Source organism: Camellia sinensis, chromosome 3, assembly GCF_055761805.1.
Source record: "Camellia sinensis isolate YWXY chromosome 3, ASM5576180v1, whole genome shotgun sequence".
NCBI classification, from domain to species: Eukaryota; Viridiplantae; Streptophyta; class Magnoliopsida; order Ericales; family Theaceae; genus Camellia; species Camellia sinensis.
In genome coordinates this window covers 701,037-721,271 of record NC_138963.1, presented here as the reverse complement: position 1 = coordinate 721,271, position 20,235 = coordinate 701,037, and the positions used below count along the sequence as shown (strand labels likewise).

Genomic DNA, 20,235 nt, shown 5'->3' with positions numbered 1-20,235 from the left:
CTACCATTTTAACATAAACTCTTCGTCATCCTCAATGTCGTACATAAACGTGTATAAAACACTCTTCATCCCCTTATCCTTCATCGCCTTATCCTTGAAGATAGAATTTGCATGCCTTAATGCATTTTGCATCAAATGCCAAGTGCAAAGGCGGTGGGTTGTGTTAGGCATGACAATAGGTATGGCCTTAGCCATTGCAACATCCTGATCCGTAAAAATTGTTTTTGGAGCCTTACTTGACATTGCCTCCAAGAATCTTCTAAAAACCCATACGAAAGAATCGGTGGTCTCATCATACATCAAAGCTGCACCAAATACCACAGTTTCCCTATGATGGTTCAATCCAACAAAAGACGCAAATGGTCTATGTGCACTATTTAACTTGTAAGTAGTGTCGAAAGTGACAACATCACCAAATTGCTCATAATCCATGATCATCTGAGCATCGGCCCAAAATATATTCGTAATCTGCTCCTCGTTATCTAATTGGACCGAGTAAAAAAAAGATGGATTCTCCAATGATTTGTCACGAAAATATTGCAAAATGCTACCTGCCTCCCCATATGCTAAACTGTTTTGCCTCTTCGTTTTCAAATAATTTTTTTGGCCAAGTTTTGTAAACCCAAGTGACTCCCTTCCACCAACTTCATTACCCATGAGCTCAAATGCAGCATTAAGACGGATTCTAGATTTTTGGGCTAAATCTATTTCGGTTGCCTGTGATGCAGATATCTTCCTTTGGGATGGTAACATATGCGTACATTCTGTTGGTACAAAGATATGATTATGTTGTTCAACAAAATCACTAACAAAAAATTCCTGCATATTCCTATCCCACTTAATGACAAGTCGGGCTTGACAACCAGTCCTCACTTCCTGCCTAGGATTTTTTGTTAATGGATCTCGCTTGTCGACAACCCGAAATTCCTCCTTATTACAAACAAATTGCCTTGAAGTGATTTGCCCGTCTTTGCTCTTGTTTACATAACCCCTTCTAATACTAAAACCCAACCTTCCTCCATAAGTATTATAGAAATCATAAGCTTCTTGTTCTGTATCAAACGTCATGCGAACTCCAGGCTTCCAATCACACTCACCCCCGTCATTCTCATGATTGTTAGGTTCCATCTGAATGTGCCAAGTCACTTAAAAAATTAAGAAGTGCTCAATATTAGCATAAAAACGGTATACAAACTGAATAAGATAATCAACGAATAACAAATGTACCACCTGAATATATATAAAGAAACAAGGAACATTATAGATCAAGAAATGGTTTAGAAAATGCAATTAACAGTGCATGGAAAAAAAAATGAGAGAGGGCATGTCTCATGTTATTCATTTTTATTGTTGATTGGATTACAAAGTTCAAAGAGAACAGTCTCTGCAACATACTGAACACACTGAAAGAGAATCGAATTCAAATCTATATATATATATATATATATATCTAAACTATTGTTCCAAATATATAATTAAAAATATGTTACCTAAACTATTTATGTTGCTTCAGTCAATAAACAGTGCTGCATACTCCTGGTGGATTCAATTTTGACTTAAAGTTTAAATTCTACTAGTACATAAGCCACTGCAAACTGTTTGGCCATGCCTCCTTTAAGGATCAATGTATTTCTTTTGTAGTTTTGTTCCCCCTTTTTTTTTTTATAACTACTTCACTAATACTTTCAATAAAATTCTGAGTGTGCCTCTTATTAAAATAAGTTTGAGAGTTCAGTTGTGTTTGTTTTGGGCTTCAAAGTTTAAGTTCCATATACTAATTATTCTTTCAGGGTTCAATTATCAAACATGGAATTGATTGTTAAATTTACAGACATGAATTCTAGCCTAAGAGAAACTTCGATTCAGACAATCCCTTCTAAAAAAACAATCCTTGTTCAGATACTAAAATTGATGTCTGAATCTGTAAAGAGCATCAATTCGTTCGTGTATAGCTTCATACATGAATCTGTGGGTTTATTCAGACAATCCCTTCTAAAAAAACAATCCTTGTTCAGATACTAAAATTGATGTCTGACATGAATCTGTGGGTTTGGTCTCTTCTAAAACATGAATCTGTAAATTTAAAAACAATCCTTGTTCATATATGTATAAGAGAAACTTCGATTCAGTCACAAACCCACAGATTCAGAAACTTCGATTTAGAAGAGACAAAAAAAAAAAAACAAAATCGAACTATACCTATATACGTTTCAATCGGTTAGAGCAGAGCAGGGGCGACGGCACGACGGCAGGGCAACGGGGATGTAGGTATCGGCCTCAAACAAACTCTTCTTCGCTCTCTCGTTTCGCTCGCTTCTTCCCGCCGTCTGTCTGTATAGTTCTTCATATGGGGGGAAGTTTGAAATCCCCGAATCTGGTTTTTTTTTTTTTTTTTGAAAGTCCTCACCAAAACGGTGTCATTTTGGTGAGGCTTAACCACAGCTGTCCGATCATCCACTTTAGGAGATCACTCTAGAGAGTTACTCTAGAGGATCCGCTCGCCACAAAGACTAGGCAATTCAATAAGCACTGTTGACAGTTGGGTAGTAGGTCGAAGTCGGACCGATTATTCCCTCTTTTCTATTCATTTCCAATGAAGTAATGTAAGTGCTTGATTTCCATAAATGAATTTTATTGAATGAAGCAACAGTGCCCCTGTTTGGCTGCAATTTTGTACCTATCTTTTTTATTATCTAAATAAATAATAATTAACCTGTTTGATTATGACTTTTTTAGTTGATAACTATTTAAAAAAATTAACAAAATTCATCTTTTTGTGACTGTTAAAAAAAGGCGCAATAACAGAATAAAGATAGGTTCAGTGAGTGTAACTTAAGATTTAAAAGTGTATTTTTTTTAGGCCTTAGGTTTAATCTATATATATATATATATATTATGGAAAAAGGAAATTTTAACCCCCAAATCCTGTGAGAGCTTTAATATTCTAATTTGAATTTTTAAAATTTTTTATTTATAAAAAAAAACTCAGCATTTATTGATTTGGTCAAAATCTCCTGATCAACATTTATTAACTTTTTTCAATCCACATGTCTTTCCACATGCCTGTATTTATTGATTTGGTCAAATTCTCCTGATCAACATTTAAAATCCTCTCATATAAATAATTATAGATACAACCCATGCATAGCTATTGCAGTACTCTTTTCAACTTCTCTCATATATTATGGTTAGTGATAAGATTATTAAATTATTTTTTATAAAAATATCTTAAAAAACATAATTTATCTATTGAAAAAAATCTAAAACAAATATAAATATCTATAATTATCCTGTACATAGCACAGGTGATAGGCTAGTTCCTATTAAAAACAATGTGTTTCTTAGGGCCACGACCGCAGATTCTGTCCGATATTTGTCCAATTCACATGGAGAGAGCACTTTGCATGAGTTTCGAAATTAATTAAGGTAGGCATAAATTGATTTGGATACTCCATTATAAAATTTAAAAAATAAAAAATAAAAAATCACATTAACATTCATGCTATCCAAACCAACTCTACCAAGAAGTAAAAGGATCACGGAATCAATTTTGCAAATTAAGCGCTAGTAATATATAGAAATCAAGGACTTTTTTAAGGTGTGTCTTGCATATGGTATGTAAGGCACTTATATCCTTTTTATTTTGTATTTATACCATTTATGTATTGGGTTATATCAAATTTTTTGAAAATTTACATATTGGTGATCTGCAAAGTGTGTCACTTTCCAGGTAAATTAATAAAATAATATAACAAAATAATATATTAATAATTTTACAATAAGGCATAAGTTTTTACAAAAGGTGTAAGTTTTCACAAAAGGTATAAGTAATTTCAGAAAAAGGCGTAAGTAATTTCAAGAAAACTTTTACCTGTTGTGAAAACTTACGCATTTTGTGAAAACTTATGCATTTTCTGAAAAATTACACTTTTTGTGAAAACATACGTTTTTTATGAAATTACTTATACCTTTTTTAACAACTAACGCTTTTTTGTGAAATTACTTACACATTTTCTGAAAATTTACACTTTTTGTGAAATTACTTACACCTTTTTTGACAACTTACGTTTTTTTGTGAAATTAATTACACCTTTTGTGAAAAACTTACACTATTTTTGAAAAATTACACTTTTTTGTGAAATAATTTCTTTCATAAAATTTACACATTTTGTTAAGACTTACACCTTTTTTAAAAATTTACACATTTTGTTAAAACTTACACCTTTTTTGAAAACTTACACCTTGTCGTGAAAATACTTATACATTTTCTGAAAAGATACACATTTTGTTTAATATTTTTTTTCTAAAATTTACACCTTTTGTTGGAACATACACCTTTTGTGAAAACAAAACTTACATCTTTTGTGAAATTACTTACATCTTTTGTGAAAAAACTTACATCATTTCTGAAAAGCTACACCTTTTGTGAAATAATTTATTTCATAAAATTTATATCTTTTGCTAAACGTTACACCTTGTCGTAAAAATGCTTATATCTTTTTCTGAAAAGTTACTCCTTCTGTGAATTAATTTTTTGGGAAATTTGGCTATAAACCCCCTTTACCTTCCTTTCATTGTTAAAAGGACTAAGAAAAAAATTAAATTTTCTAAACCCCTTCATAATTATAAAATCTTGCATAAATGACAAAATTTATTATTTAAATATTTTTTCAGACTATTATACCCTCAACTAAATCTTCCCACCTTCTCCACCCACTCTCTCTCCACCTTCTTGGTCTCTATGACCCTGGCCAGCCAAAATCAAGTTCATCTAAGCCTAAGATTCATTCAATCTTTGACCTAGAACACTGACCTGGTTCAAGCAATCACAATCTGACCTGTGTATTTGAATTGAAGCTTAGTTTGAAGCTTTAATCTAATTTGCGTCTGTTAAGAAACCAAGGACTTCATCGCAAAATTGATCTGATTCGACAATCAACCCGAATTCAAGCTTCTGGAACTCGCGATTACGAACTGGAGTCCTTCGCGATCTGACCTTGGGTTCTCTCTTGTGACTCGTTGTTCTTTGTGTCAACTTCGATAAGAACTTTGGATTTCAAGTTCTAATTGGAATTGCGATTTCAGTTTGCATCTGGCTTAAAGGTTGCAAACTCTAAGTTCGAACGACTTGCAGATCGCCTTCGCTAACTGAATCGCAATCAGACTTGTGTTTGCTACCTTGAAGCGAAATTAGACTCAATTTGAAGCTTCTATTGCAATTTGAAGATCCATCGAGTTCGCAATAACCACGTGGAGAAGAGTGCGGGTGGAGTTGTTTGGTTATACATATTTTTTTAAACACAGATTTGAGTTTTGAATATATGTATATATATATATATATTTGTGTGTGTGAGTGTCGTTGAACACATGTGTTCTTTTCATTGAGATTTGTGATTGTTGATCGAGTTTTAGAAGTTTTTCTTCTCAATTAGATATGTTGATTAATTTGTTTTGTTTTTGTTTGTTTGTTTGTTTTTTATTTATTTTTGTTGTTTTTTATCTAATTTCATTTGACAGAACCAGAGTAAAATTTTACTCTGGTTCTATTGCTCTGTTTTTTTCATTTGACAGAACCAGAGTAAAATTTTACTTTTATACAGAGTAAAATTTTACTTTTGTGTAGAGTCTAAAATTTTACTCATTTTTCAGAGTAAAATTTTACTTTTATACAGAATAAAATTTTACTTTTGTATAGAGTCTAACATTTTACTAGTTTTTCAAAGTAAAATTTTACTTTTATACAGAGTAAAATATTACTTTCATACAGAGTAAAATTTTACTTTTAGTTTCAGAATGTAAAATTTTACTTTTATACAGAGTAAAATTTTACTCTGAAATATATAGTGAAGATGACTTAATAGAAGAGTTGATAGATATGAGGGTAATATAGTAAAAGAAACAAGTTTTAAAATATTAGGGGGTTTTGAAAGTACTTATATAATTCTTGTTCTTTTGAAAGACAAATTAGATAGTAAGGGGGCTATCACCAAATCTCCCTAATTTTTTTTTATAAAATTTACACATTTTATTGGAACTTACACCTTTTGTGAAAACGAAACTTACACTTTTTGTGAAATAACTTACATATTTTGTGAAACAAGTTACACGTTTTCTGAAAAGTACACCGTTTGTGAAAATTTTTCTTTCATAAAATTTACACATTTTATTAAAACTTACACGTTTTCTAAAAACTTACACATTTTCGTGAAAATACTTACACCTTTTGTCAAAAGTTATACCTTTTGTGAAATATTTTTGTTTTCTAAAATTTACACTTTTTGTTAGAACTTACACTTTTTGTGAAAACGAAACTTACACATTTTGTGAAATTACTTACATCTTTTGTGAAAAAACTTACACCATTTCTGAAAAGTAACACATTTTGTGAAATATTTTTTTCATAAAATTTACAACTTTTACTAAAACTTACACATTTTTTGAAAACTTACACCTTTCGTGGAAATACTTATATCTTTTCTAAAAGGTTACTCTTTTTGTGAAATAATTTTTTTCTTAAAATTTACACATTTTATTGGAACTTACACCTTTTATTAATATGAAACTCACACTTTTTTGTGAAATAACTAACATCTTTTGTGAAACAAGTTACACATTTTCTAAAAAGTTACACCTTTTGTGAAAAATTTTCTTTCATAAAATTTATACGTTTTCTGAAAACTTATACCTTTTAGTGAAAATACTTATTTCTTTTCTCAAAAGTTACACCTTTTGTGAAATTTTTCTTTCATAAAATTTTGTGAAAGAAAATTTTTCACAAAAGGTGTAATGTTTCAGAAAATGTGTAAGTTTTTTAAGAAAATGTGTAGGTAATTTAACAAAAGGTATAAGTTTTGTTTTTAGAAAATGTGTAAGTTCCAACAAAATGTGTAAAATTTATGAAATAAATTATTTCACAAAATGTGTTAGTATTTTCACGAAAATGTGTAAGTTTTTACAAAATGTGTAAATTTTATGAAAGAAATTTTTTCACAAAAGATGTAACGTTTAAGAAAATCTGTAAGTTTTTTCACAAAAGGTGTAAGTAATTTCACAGAAGGTGTAAGTTTTGTTTTCACAAAAGGTGTAAGTTTTATAAAAGAAATTATTTCACAAAAGGTGTAACTCTTCATAAAAAGTGTAAATATTTTCATGAAAATGTGCAAGTTTTCAAAAAAGGTGTAAGTTTTAACAAAATGTATAAATTTTATGAAAGAATATTTTTCACAAAAGGTGTAATGTTTCGGAAAAGGTGTAAGTTATTTCACAAAAGGTGTAAGTTTCAACAAAAAGTGTAAATTTTATGAAAGATATTATTTCACAAAAGGTATAAGTTTTGACAAAAGGTGTAAATTTAATGAAAGAAAATTTTTCACAAAAGGTGTAACGTTTTAGAAAATGTGTAAGTTTTTTCACAAAAGGTATAAGTAATTTCACAAAAGATGTAATGTTTATTTTCACAAAAGGTGTAAGTTCCAACAAAATGTGTAAATTTTATGAAATAAATTATTTCACAAAAGGTGTAACTCTTCACAAAAAAATGTAAGTATTTTCACGAAAAGGCGTAAGTTTTAAAAAAATGTGTAAATTTTATGAAAGATATGTTTTCACAAAAGGTGTAACGTTTCAGAAAATGTGTAATTTTCATTTTCTTCACGAAAGGTGCAAGTTCTAGCAAACTGTGTAAAGTTTATGAAATAAATTATATCAAAAAAGGTGTAAGTATTTTCACGAAAATGTGTAAGTTTTTACTAAAGGTGTAAATTTTATGAAAGAAAATTTTTCACAAAAAGTGTAACTGTCACGCCCCACTTTTTATTACTCGAAATATTACCAATTTCATTTACTTAATTCCATTTCAGAGATAACATGCGGAAATAAACTCGTATATTCAACTTGTAGAAGTGAATAACATTGCTCTCATTCGTATGCAAGTAAATACAACATGAGTACACTAAATAAATTGCCCTTGGGCTTACATCATTAAAGTCAAGAAGAAGGGTATAACCCTTTTTACATAAATGGCATTCCGCCAACACAAAAGAGGCCCCGTGGCCAACAAATAAGAAGATCCAAAACCTTGTAGAACATCCTGGCTATCACCTGAAAAAGATTCAACAACGTGGGATGAACATATAGTCCAGTAGGGATCTCAACATGATCTCCAACAATAACAACTTACAGATAGCTATGATCATGAATGTTCATTCTCATACTAGAATAGTAATGTGGCAGTTTATACAAAATATACATAAGTATGAACTTTTTTCGAAAACAGCCATTTCATTAGACGCTATAAGCGGTTCATCTTTATTTCCTTTTCATTACCCATTTCCACAAACTTTCATGACAATAACAGTTCTAGAAAACAATTTCACCAAGCCCATTACTCTTCCCCCATTTTCCGTACTTACAACAAAATGACCTTTTTTGAAAACATGTTCACAAATACCCCATTTTCCTTCACACTTTCCAAAATCTTAAAATGGCATTTTGGTTTGTTCCCAATACATTTATATCAATACATGCATGCCTTAAATAAAAGGGAAATAACAAATCATCAACATGTATATAATCCACAAATGAGGCAGCTCGGCCTTTCAAAACTGTAACCATCGCAACCCATAACATACTTAGATACACTGACGATAACAATTACAACTCTGCTCTACCGGCTATATGCACAGTAAGCTAAGGATACGCCAAGCGATAAGCGAGATAATAACTCATTTTAAACATTTCATACCTCATAATAGATACACATTTTAGTACTGTATCAATCTCAGATAAAAACACTTCCATACTTCACAAATGATACACATTTTAGTGTTGTATCAATATCAACCAAAAACACTTCTATACTTCACAAATGATACACATTTTAGTGCTGTATCAATATCAAACAGTTTCCGGTTTAGAGGTCCATCCCCTATCTTCCCCTAAACCGTGGAGTACATCCCCTATCTCCTCCCACACAACACAATGTATATAAACAATTATCATATACAAATTCCTCAATACAACAAAGCATCAATAACAAGTGTAATACATACACATAAACTATTCAATAATGTTTAACCAACACAAGTGTAACGCATACATCACAATTCAACACACCAATGTCATCCTCCACCGATGACCAAGGACAAAACCTCTAGATGCATGTATTCAGTACACCTAATAAAAGAGACTCAACTCTCAAGCAATCCTTAAACCCAACAACGACACTAGTATGATAGGTAAAGATAAAACCCCCAAATGTGTGTATTCAACACTCATGATACAATAGTTCAATTCTCAAATTTATTTTCTGAGACTCACATAGAGTTAACATTTCATTTACCATTTTCAAGATCAACTTTCATAATTTTTCAAGTCAACATGTTCCATCACTTATTCCAAAAACACTTTTTCCTTTTTACAAAACCAATTACATTCGCTTCATTTTACAAAATCATTTCCATGGATAATAAGCTATAACCCAACTTGATTCATTACGTTCATTTCAAAATAACTCCAATACCATAATTAATCCTTTAACTGATAACACCTTCTACACAACTCATATTAACAATAGAAATTTACCAACATTGTTCAACCATAAACCCTTTTTATTTTACCAAATCAAAATATAATTTAGGGCTTTCGCTTCTTTCAATAATATCATGCTAATTTTATTCTCTAATTAGTCCAAACCACAGTCAATGATAACAAAACCATTCTCAAACAACCAACCCTAGGTTCCCCTCATGATTTTAAAACAAATCCAACACGGATATGATTTTCATGCAATACAAAATTACCACATGTCTATCTATAGACGGAGTATTGAAAAAGAACAAAGAAATCCCTACCTCAAATGGAGAAGATGAAGGCCAAAAACCAAAGTGCTCCAAATCGCCAAACTTTCAGATTAAAATGAAGATCAAGGGATGCTCCACACTCAATACAAAGGAACTAGGGTAGAAGATCACTAGAACTAGATGTATTTATAGAGAGAAGATGTAGTCTATAGAGAGAAACTCTCAAGTTATTCATTCAATGAACTTCATTAAATTGATTAATGTATCTCATACATTCATGATACATAATGCATCTTCTATATTAATGAATTCATTAGATAGATTAATGTATCTTACATATTCATAATACAAACATAATGCATCTCTAAGATTCATTCATAATAAATCCATCACATTCAATGTATTAGCATTAGTCTTCTATACATTGTATAAATAGGTATCGATGATTAGTCACCATCTAATTGATGTACATGTATCTTACTAATGAGATGAATCTAGTATAATCATGCAAAATCTTTGAAAAGTTGACATATATTACAATTAAACAATGAAGGTAAAATCGGGATCGCTATAACCTCCCCCCCTTAAAGAATTTCGTCCTCGAAATTAAGAGTACAGCAGAAACACAAGGCCAACTAATCACATAGCACTCAACACCCGAGCACTTAGAAAAGAAACTATTCTCACCACAAACCTTTGGTTAACTCTCACAAAAGAAAGGGCTTACCAAGGAAACACGTTTCAAAAGGCAACACTTAGGCACAAAAGCCTCAACAAAACCAAACCCTTCCCGAAACAAATCACCAAAACACCCGACTAGCGCTCCAAGCTATGTCACTACTCAACATTCATAACTTCACATAAGACAATCAAAGCAAATCTTCTGTATAAATATAAGAAAAATCATTCTTTTGTTCATGAGACATTTCTCAAAGATAATCAAATTTTCAACGTTGACATTCAAAAATAAATTTTGCATTTTCCATGCGAAACTCAAAAGTTTTGTAAACATTTTTCATAAACCCATAAAACATAAACATCTCCAGTTTATTTGCCAAAAACTACTCGTTTGGAAATTCTCATAACATTCAAATTAAATCAAATCCTCAACATTTTCCTTTTTAACAGCGCCCTTAGAAGGCCAAAACACTTGGAAGAATTTATGTTCCAATCTATTTCCAACATAACACCCACCACTCACACGGTGATGCCACAACCAATATAAAACATAACATTTCTATAATAATAGTTAATAGAAATAACAACCTTGCTATCAACACATAAGGCATAAGAAATTCATGATTTTGGAATTTCATCCTACCTTCCTTTACTTAATCAATTTAAAATCATAAACATGGCCCATTGCCTAGCCGAGCTATTAAATGAGACTACAACTCATATATAAACATTTCCATACTTCAATTGATACACAAATTTGCTGTATCAACAACATGTAAAAAAAACACTTCCAAAAATCAATAAGCACACATATAGTGGTGCTAATGGAGTCCATCCCCTATCTCCTCCCAAACAAAATCCGGTTTAGAGGTCCATCCCCTATCTTCCCCTAAACCGTGGAGTACATCCCCTATCTCCTCCCAAACAAAATGCATATACAATGTATTAAACACTTGGCATATACAACACACAATCAATACACGTATTTTCTGTATTAATTCAACAGTCAAAATCAACGACTTAACTAATGTGATTAGTTTCAGTTTTTCCTAATCCACATGCAATGTCTACAACAATCACGACTATCCTCAAGGTGACCAATGCCAACATAAACCCGATGCCAACAAGTTGACTAATCAACTCAATAAACCGCCACACTTAGTAAACGACACATTGATGTGCCACTCAAAACCATTTACCCCAAACACGGAGTTCCCTACACAAACCCCCAAATTTTGGAATCTCACGGATTTCCTAAAATCGAACCACACCAACATTGCTTTTAAGGGAGTCTTCACCCCCAAGCCTACATAGCAAGCCTGCCCTTCTCCTCAAACTCAAGACTGACATGGTTAACCTCAATCACCCAATCCCTAATACAAATGACAATTTTAACCAATGCTACCCTCGTTATCCGAGGACACAAACTGATTTTCCTTTCAAAAATTGCCGTCAGCATCCACTCAAGAAATTCTCTTCCCACTCACAAACCATACCCAATAACCAATAACACCACTAACTCATTTCACCCACACATAGTCACCAACCGATAACAAGTCATAATACGAACACCACCCAAATACATAATTGATGGGATCACAACAAACTCATTAACTAGTAAAGCCCAAAACACTAATCAACACACCGGTACCATTTCCTCTAACCCGAGATACAAATCTCATGCTCCCTCGTGTAGACATCCTATAAAGTCCAAAAACAAAACCACACTTACTGCACAACACAACAGCCTTCCCCGAGGCATACACTTACCACCCTAAACATACATTTCTATTGCATATAAACATTTAAACATTTAAACACATAATCGAATCAAGTCTATAAAGATAGTCACTCATCCCGGAACTCTCAAGGAATTCCTATCAGAAACCACGTTGATCAGGCGTGTTTCCAAGAGGACCTCAAAGCAAGTTCACCGGCTACGAGTACTATCCAGAAAACTTAATCCCATGCTCATATAAATGCAACATACAAGTCCTAACATTCATGTTAACTATATGCAACATCCTCACAACCTGAAGCAAACCCACTGTAGTAAAAACTACTTCCCACGAGCCCAAAGTATTCAAACCCGGCTCGCTCTGATACCAAGTTGTCACGCCCCACTTTTTATTACTCGAAATATTACCAATTTCATTTACTTAATTCCATTTCAGAGATAACATGCGGAAATAAACTCGTATATTCAACTTGTAGAAGTGAATAACATTGCTCTCATTCGTATGCAAGTAAATACAACATGAGTACACTAAATAAATTGCCCTTGGGCTTACATCATTAAAGTCAAGAAGAAGGGTATAACCCTTTTTACATAAATGGCATTCCGCCAACACAAAAGAGGCCCCGTGGCCAACAAATAAGAAGATCCAAAACCTTGTAGAACATCCTGGCTATCACCTGAAAAAGATTCAACAACGTGGGATGAACATATAGTCCAGTAGGGATCTCAACATGATCTCCAACAATAACAACTTACAGATAGCTATGATCATGAATGTTCATTCTCATACTAGAATAGTAATGTGGCAGTTTATACAAAATATACATAAGTATGAACTTTTTTCGAAAACAGCCATTTCATTAGACGCTATAAGCGGTTCATCTTTATTTCCTTTTCATTACCCATTTCCACAAACTTTCATGACAATAACAGTTCTAGAAAACAATTTCACCAAGCCCATTACTCTTCCCCCATTTTCCGTACTTACAACAAAATGACCTTTTTTGAAAACATGTTCACAAATACCCCATTTTCCTTCACACTTTCCAAAATCTTAAAATGGCATTTTGGTTTGTTCCCAATACATTTATATCAATACATGCATGCCTTAAATAAAAGGGAAATAACAAATCATCAACATGTATATAATCCACAAATGAGGCAGCTCGGCCTTTCAAAACTGTAACCATCGCAACCCATAACATACTTAGATACACTGACGATAACAATTACAACTCTGCTCTACCGGCTATATGCACAGTAAGCTAAGGATACGCCAAGCGATAAGCGAGATAATAACTCATTTTAAACATTTCATACCTCATAATAGATACACATTTTAGTACTGTATCAATCTCAGATAAAAACACTTCCATACTTCACAAATGATACACATTTTAGTGTTGTATCAATATCAACCAAAAACACTTCTATACTTCACAAATGATACACATTTTAGTGCTGTATCAATATCAAACAGTTTCCGGTTTAGAGGTCCATCCCCTATCTTCCCCTAAACCGTGGAGTACATCCCCTATCTCCTCCCACACAACACAATGTATATAAACAATTATCATATACAAATTCCTCAATACAACAAAGCATCAATAACAAGTGTAATACATACACATAAACTATTCAATAATGTTTAACCAACACAAGTGTAACGCATACATCACAATTCAACACACCAATGTCATCCTCCACCGATGACCAAGGACAAAACCTCTAGATGCATGTATTCAGTACACCTAATAAAAGAGACTCAACTCTCAAGCAATCCTTAAACCCAACAACGACACTAGTATGATAGGTAAAGATAAAACCCCCAAATGTGTGTATTCAACACTCATGATACAATAGTTCAATTCTCAAATTTATTTTCTGAGACTCACATAGAGTTAACATTTCATTTACCATTTTCAAGATCAACTTTCATAATTTTTCAAGTCAACATGTTCCATCACTTATTCCAAAAACACTTTTTCCTTTTTACAAAACCAATTACATTCGCTTCATTTTACAAAATCATTTCCATGGATAATAAGCTATAACCCAACTTGATTCATTACGTTCATTTCAAAATAACTCCAATACCATAATTAATCCTTTAACTGATAACACCTTCTACACAACTCATATTAACAATAGAAATTTACCAACATTGTTCAACCATAAACCCTTTTTATTTTACCAAATCAAAATATAATTTAGGGCTTTCGCTTCTTTCAATAATATCATGCTAATTTTATTCTCTAATTAGTCCAAACCACAGTCAATGATAACAAAACCATTCTCAAACAACCAACCCTAGGTTCCCCTCATGATTTTAAAACAAATCCAACACGGATATGATTTTCATGCAATACAAAATTACCACATGTCTATCTATAGACGGAGTATTGAAAAAGAACAAAGAAATCCCTACCTCAAATGGAGAAGATGAAGGCCAAAAACCAAAGTGCTCCAAATCGCCAAACTTTCAGATTAAAATGAAGATCAAGGGATGCTCCACACTCAATACAAAGGAACTAGGGTAGAAGATCACTAGAACTAGATGTATTTATAGAGAGAAGATGTAGTCTATAGAGAGAAACTCTCAAGTTATTCATTCAATGAACTTCATTAAATTGATTAATGTATCTCATACATTCATGATACATAATGCATCTTCTATATTAATGAATTCATTAGATAGATTAATGTATCTTACATATTCATAATACAAACATAATGCATCTCTAAGATTCATTCATAATAAATCCATCACATTCAATGTATTAGCATTAGTCTTCTATACATTGTATAAATAGGTATCAATGATTAGTCACCATCTAATTGATGTACATGTATCTTACTAATGAGATGAATCTAGTATAATCATGCAAAATCTTTGAAAAGTTGACATATATTACAATTAAACAATGAAGGTAAAATCGGGATCGCTATAGTAACGTTTCAGAAAAGGTGTAACTTTTTTCACAAAAGGTGTAAGTTCCAACAAAAGGTCTAAATTTTATCAACAAATAATAGTTTAATCGCTAAAGGTTGAAAATTTTATTACCACCCCACTCTTCTTTGTTTCACACCAACACTTTCTCTGTTCTCTTTCTCACATACAAAATAGTCACCACCAATCCCCACCCCCGCTTACTACCCAATCGTCGCTGGCCACCGTTGCTCACCGCCATCGCACATAGCCACCGCCACTACCATCACAGCAAATCACCACCACCGCTGCCGTAAATCAAAGGTTTTTTTCTCTCTCTTTCTCTCTATTGATCTTGGTTTCTCTCTGTCGATCTCGGTCTCTTCTCTGTCGATCTCGGTATCTCTCTTTCTGTGTCTCTCTTTGTCAATCTCGGTCTCTCGCTCTTTATCGGCCTCTGTCGATCTCTATCGATCTCGGTCTCTTTATGTCAATCTCGGTCTCTTCTCTGTCGATCTCGGTCTCTCTCTCTTTGTTGATCTCGGTCTTTCTCTCTTTTCCGATCTCTATCGATCATTGTCTATCTCGGTCTCTCTCTCTCTCTCTCTCTCTCTCTCTTCCTTCCTCTATATTAAAAACACATTCTCTTTTACATTGAGATACTTGGTTGGATTGGATTTGGACTGGTTATTTCAAGCCCTCCCAAACGCCTCTTCTCTCTCCGAAATTCTAGAAAGAGAAACATGAAGCCCTCCCAAGCACCTCTTCTCTCACAGATTGCCATTATTTGAACAACACAAATACATACACCTTTTATTGGAACTTACACCTTTTTCTAAAAACGGAACTTACACCTTTTGTCAAATAACTTTCATCTTTTGTGAAAAAATTTACGCCTTTTTATGGAAAATTTTGTTTAATAAAATTTACAACTTTTTAAAAAACTTACACATTTTCATGGAAATACTTACACATTTTCTGAAAAGTTACTCCTTTTGTGAAATAATTTGTTTCATAAAATTTATACATTTTATTAGAATTTACACCTTTTGTCAAATAACTTACATCGTTTGTGAAAAAATTTACACATTTTTTGAAAATTTACACCTTTTATGGAAAAATATTCTTTCATAAAATTTACACATTTTGTTAAAACCTTATACATTTTCTGAAAGTTTACACCTTTTCGTGGAAATACTTATACATTTTTTTGAAAAGTTACTCATTTTGTGAAATAATTTACACATTTGATTGGAACTGACACATTTTCTGAAAACGAAACTTACACATTTTGTCAAATAACTTACATCTTTTGTGAAAAAATTTACACATTTTTTGAAAATTTATACTTTTTATGGAAAATATGCTTTCATAAAATTTACACATTTTGTTAAAAACTTACACATTTTCATGGAAATACTTATACCTTTTCTGAAAAGTTACTCCTTTCGTGAAATAATTTTTTTCATAAAATTTACACACTTTATTGGAACTTACACCTTTTTTGAAAACGAAACTTACACATTTTGTCAAATAACTTACATCTTTTGTGAAAAAATTTACACATTTTTTGAAAATTTACACATTTTATGAAAAATTTCCTTTCATAAAATTACACATTTTGTTAGAACTTACACATTTTCTGAAAGTTTACACCTTATCGTGAAAATACTTACACCATTTGTCAAAAGTTACACCTTTTGTGAATTTTTTTTTCGTCATATTTACACATTTTCTTGGAACTTACACCTTTTGTTCTAAGTTTTCAGTAAAGGTGTAAGTTTTAACAAAAGGTGTAAATTTTATGAAAGAAATTATTTCACAAAAGGTGTAACTTTTCAGAAATGGTGTATATTTTTTTCCCAAAAGGTGTAAGTTCCAATAAAATGTGTAAATTTTATGAAAAAAATTATTTCACAAAAAGAGTAATTTTTTAGAAACGATGTATGTATTTCTACGAAAAGGTGTAAGTTTTAACAAAATGTGTAAATTTTATAAAATAAATTATTTCACAAATGGTGTAATGTTTGAGAAATAGTGTAAGTGTTTTCACAAAAAAATGTATGTAACTTCACAAAAGGTGTAAGTTTCGTTTTCACAAAAGGTGGAAGTCACTAAAAAAAAGTGTAAATTTTACGAAAAAAATTATTTCACAAAAGGAGTAACTTTTGAGTAAATGTGTAGGTATTTCCACGAGAAGGTGTAAATTTTCAAAAAGGGTGTAAGTATTAGCAATATGTGTAAATTTTATGAAATAAATTATTTCACAAAAGGTATAACCTTTTAGAAATAGTGTAAGTGTTTACACAAAAGATGTAAGTAACTTCACAAAAGGTGTAAATTTTGTTTTCACAAAGGGTGCAAGTTCCAATAATAAAAGGTGTAAACTTTATGAAAAAAAATTATTTCACAAAAAGAGTAATTTTCAGAAAAGGTGTATGTATTTCCACGTAAGGGTGTAAATTTTCAGAAAATGTGTAAGTTTTAGCAAAAGGTGTAAATTTTATGAAATAAATTATTTCACAAAAGGTGTAATTTTTCAGAAATATTATAAGTGTTTTCACCAAAGATGTAAGTAACTTCACAAAAGGTGTCAGTTTTGTTTTCACAAAGGGTGTAAGTTCTAATGAAATGTATAAACTTTATAAAAAAATTATTTCACAAAAGGAGTAACTTTTCCGAAAATGTGTAAGTATTTCCACGTAAGGGTGTAAATTTTTAGAAAATGTGTAAGTTTTAGCAAAATGTGTAAATTTTATGAAAAATTTATTTCACAAAAGGAGTAACTTTTCAAAAAAGTTATAAGTATTTCCACGAAAATGTATAAATTTTCAAAAAAGGTGTAAGTTTTGGCAAAATGTGTAAATTTTATGAAATAAATTATTTCACAAAAGGTGAAACCTTTCAAAAATAGTGTGAGTGTTTTCAGAAAAGATGTAAGTAACTTCACAAAAGGTATAAGTTTTATTTTCACAAAAGGTATAAATTCCAATAGAAGGTGTATATCTTGTGAAAAAAATTAGTTCACAAAAGGAGTAATTTTTTAGAAAAGGTGTAAGTATTTCTACGAAAAAGTATAAGTTTTCAAAAAATGTGTACCTTTTATGAAAGAATTTATTTCACAAAAGGTGTTACTTTTTAGAAATAGTATAATTTTTTTCACAAAACATGTAAGTAATTTCAGAAAAGGTGTAACTTTCATTTTCAGAAAAGGTGTAGGTTCTATGAAAAGTTGTAAAATTTATGAAAAAAATTATTTCAGAAAAAGAGTAAATTTTCAGAAAAGGTGTAGGTTTTAACAAAAGGTGTAAATTTTATGAAAGAATTTATTTCACAAAAGGTGTAACTTTTCAAAAAAGGTGTATGTTTTTTCACGAAAGGTGTAAATGACTTCACAAAACGTGTAAGTCTCGTTTACACAAAAGGTGTAAATTTTACGAAAAAAAATTATTTCGCAAAAGGAGCAACTTTTCAGAAAAGGTGTAAGTATTTTTACGAAAAGGTATAAGTTTTAACAAAATGTGTACATTTTATGAAAGAATTTATTTCACAAAAGATGTAACTTTTCAGAAAAGGTGTACGTTTTTTCAGAAAAGGTGTAAATGACTTTACAAAACGTGTAAGTCTTGTTTTCACAAAATGTGTAAGTTTCAACAAAAGGTGTAAATTTTATGAAAAAAATTATTTCACAAAAGGAGTAACTTTTCACAAAAGTTGTAAGTATTTTCACGAAAAGATGTAAGATTTAAGAAAAGGCGTAAGTTTTAACAAAATGTGTAAATTTTATGAAAGAAGTTATTTCACAAAAGGTATAATTTTTCAGAAATGGTGTAAGTTTTTTCACAAAAGATCTAAGTAAATTCACAAAAGGTATAAGTTGCGTTTTCACAAAATGTGTAAGTTCCAACAAAAGGTGTAAATTTTTGAAAAAAAAAAAGTTCACAAAAGGTATAACTTTTGACAAATGCTGTAAGTATTTTCACTACAAGGTATAAGTTTTCAAAAAAGGTGTATGTTTTAACAAAAGGTGTAAATTTTATGAAACAATTTCTTTCACAAAAAGTGTAACTTTTCTGAAAAGGTGTATATTTTTTCACAAAACGTATAAGTCACTTCACAAAATGTGTAAGTCTTTTTTTTTCACAAAAGGTGTATGTATTTTCACAAAAGGTGTAAGTGACTTCACAAAACGTGTAAGTCTTGTTTTCACAAAAGGTGTATGTTTCTTCACAAAAGGTGTAAGTGACTTCACAAAATGTGTAAGTCTTGTTTTTACAAAAGGTCTAAGTTCCCAGAAAAGGTGTAACTTTTATGAAAAAAATTATTTTATAAAAGGTGTAAGTAAAATCAGAAAAAAGGTGTAAGTTGTCACAAAAGGTATAAATTTTTCAAAAAAGGCGTAAGTGTTCAGAAAAGGTGTAAGTTCCCTCGATCTGTCTCTGTCTTTCCATCTCGAACCCTCTCTCTCTATTTGTCTCTCTCTCTCTCTGTCTCTCTCTTCTTCTATTTCCCCGTAGCTCTAGGGTTTTACAGAGAAAAATATTTGAGGGCAAAAATCATATTGAAAGAACAATCTAATTTATTTAAGTTTAGCGAACAAAAATCATTTAAGTTCTTGGAAAGGCTAGCCATGAAAGTGTATTCATAAATTCATTTTTTAAGAAAAATTTTGTCGTTGAAGCATAACCGCAAGGGTTAATCGAGCACCACTGCGACCTTAGCACCATCGTCGCTTTGTCTCCTCTGGTAGGTATGTCCTCTATTTCGCGCTCTCTCTTTCTCTATCTTTGTGTCTCTCTGTCTCCTTGCTTGTCTTCTTTCATTCACATATACCTTCACACCTAACCCGGAATTGACCCAATAGGAACTGTTCTCTACTCCATTTTTGTATTTTCTGCTATTCGAATAGGAACTCTTCTCTCTGCTACCCCAAATCGACCCAATAGGAACTATTCTGTACTCAATTTTTGTATTTTCTCCCTTTCGAATAGGAACTCTTCCCTCTGTTACTAGTGCTGTAACTTGAACATATGTTTCATAGTAGTTAGCAACAAGCATCACTGTGTCCTGCATTTACATGGCCAACTGTT

The 20,235-nt window shown here is 31.5% G+C and overlaps 1 protein-coding gene across 1 annotated transcript; it reads right to left on the bottom strand.

Annotated features, from left to right (window-relative positions):
- LOC145820836 (protein FAR1-RELATED SEQUENCE 5-like) lies at positions 1–20,218 on the bottom strand. Its single transcript, XM_082917379.1, has 3 exons — positions 19,979–20,218; positions 1,228–1,230; positions 1–1,128 (listed from the first exon to the last, which is right to left on the bottom strand). The coding sequence occupies exons 1-3, from the start codon at positions 20,216–20,218 to the stop codon at positions 1–3; spliced, it is 1,371 nt and encodes a 456-aa protein (XP_082773505.1).
- Between the last annotated feature and the right edge of the window lie 17 nt (positions 20,219–20,235).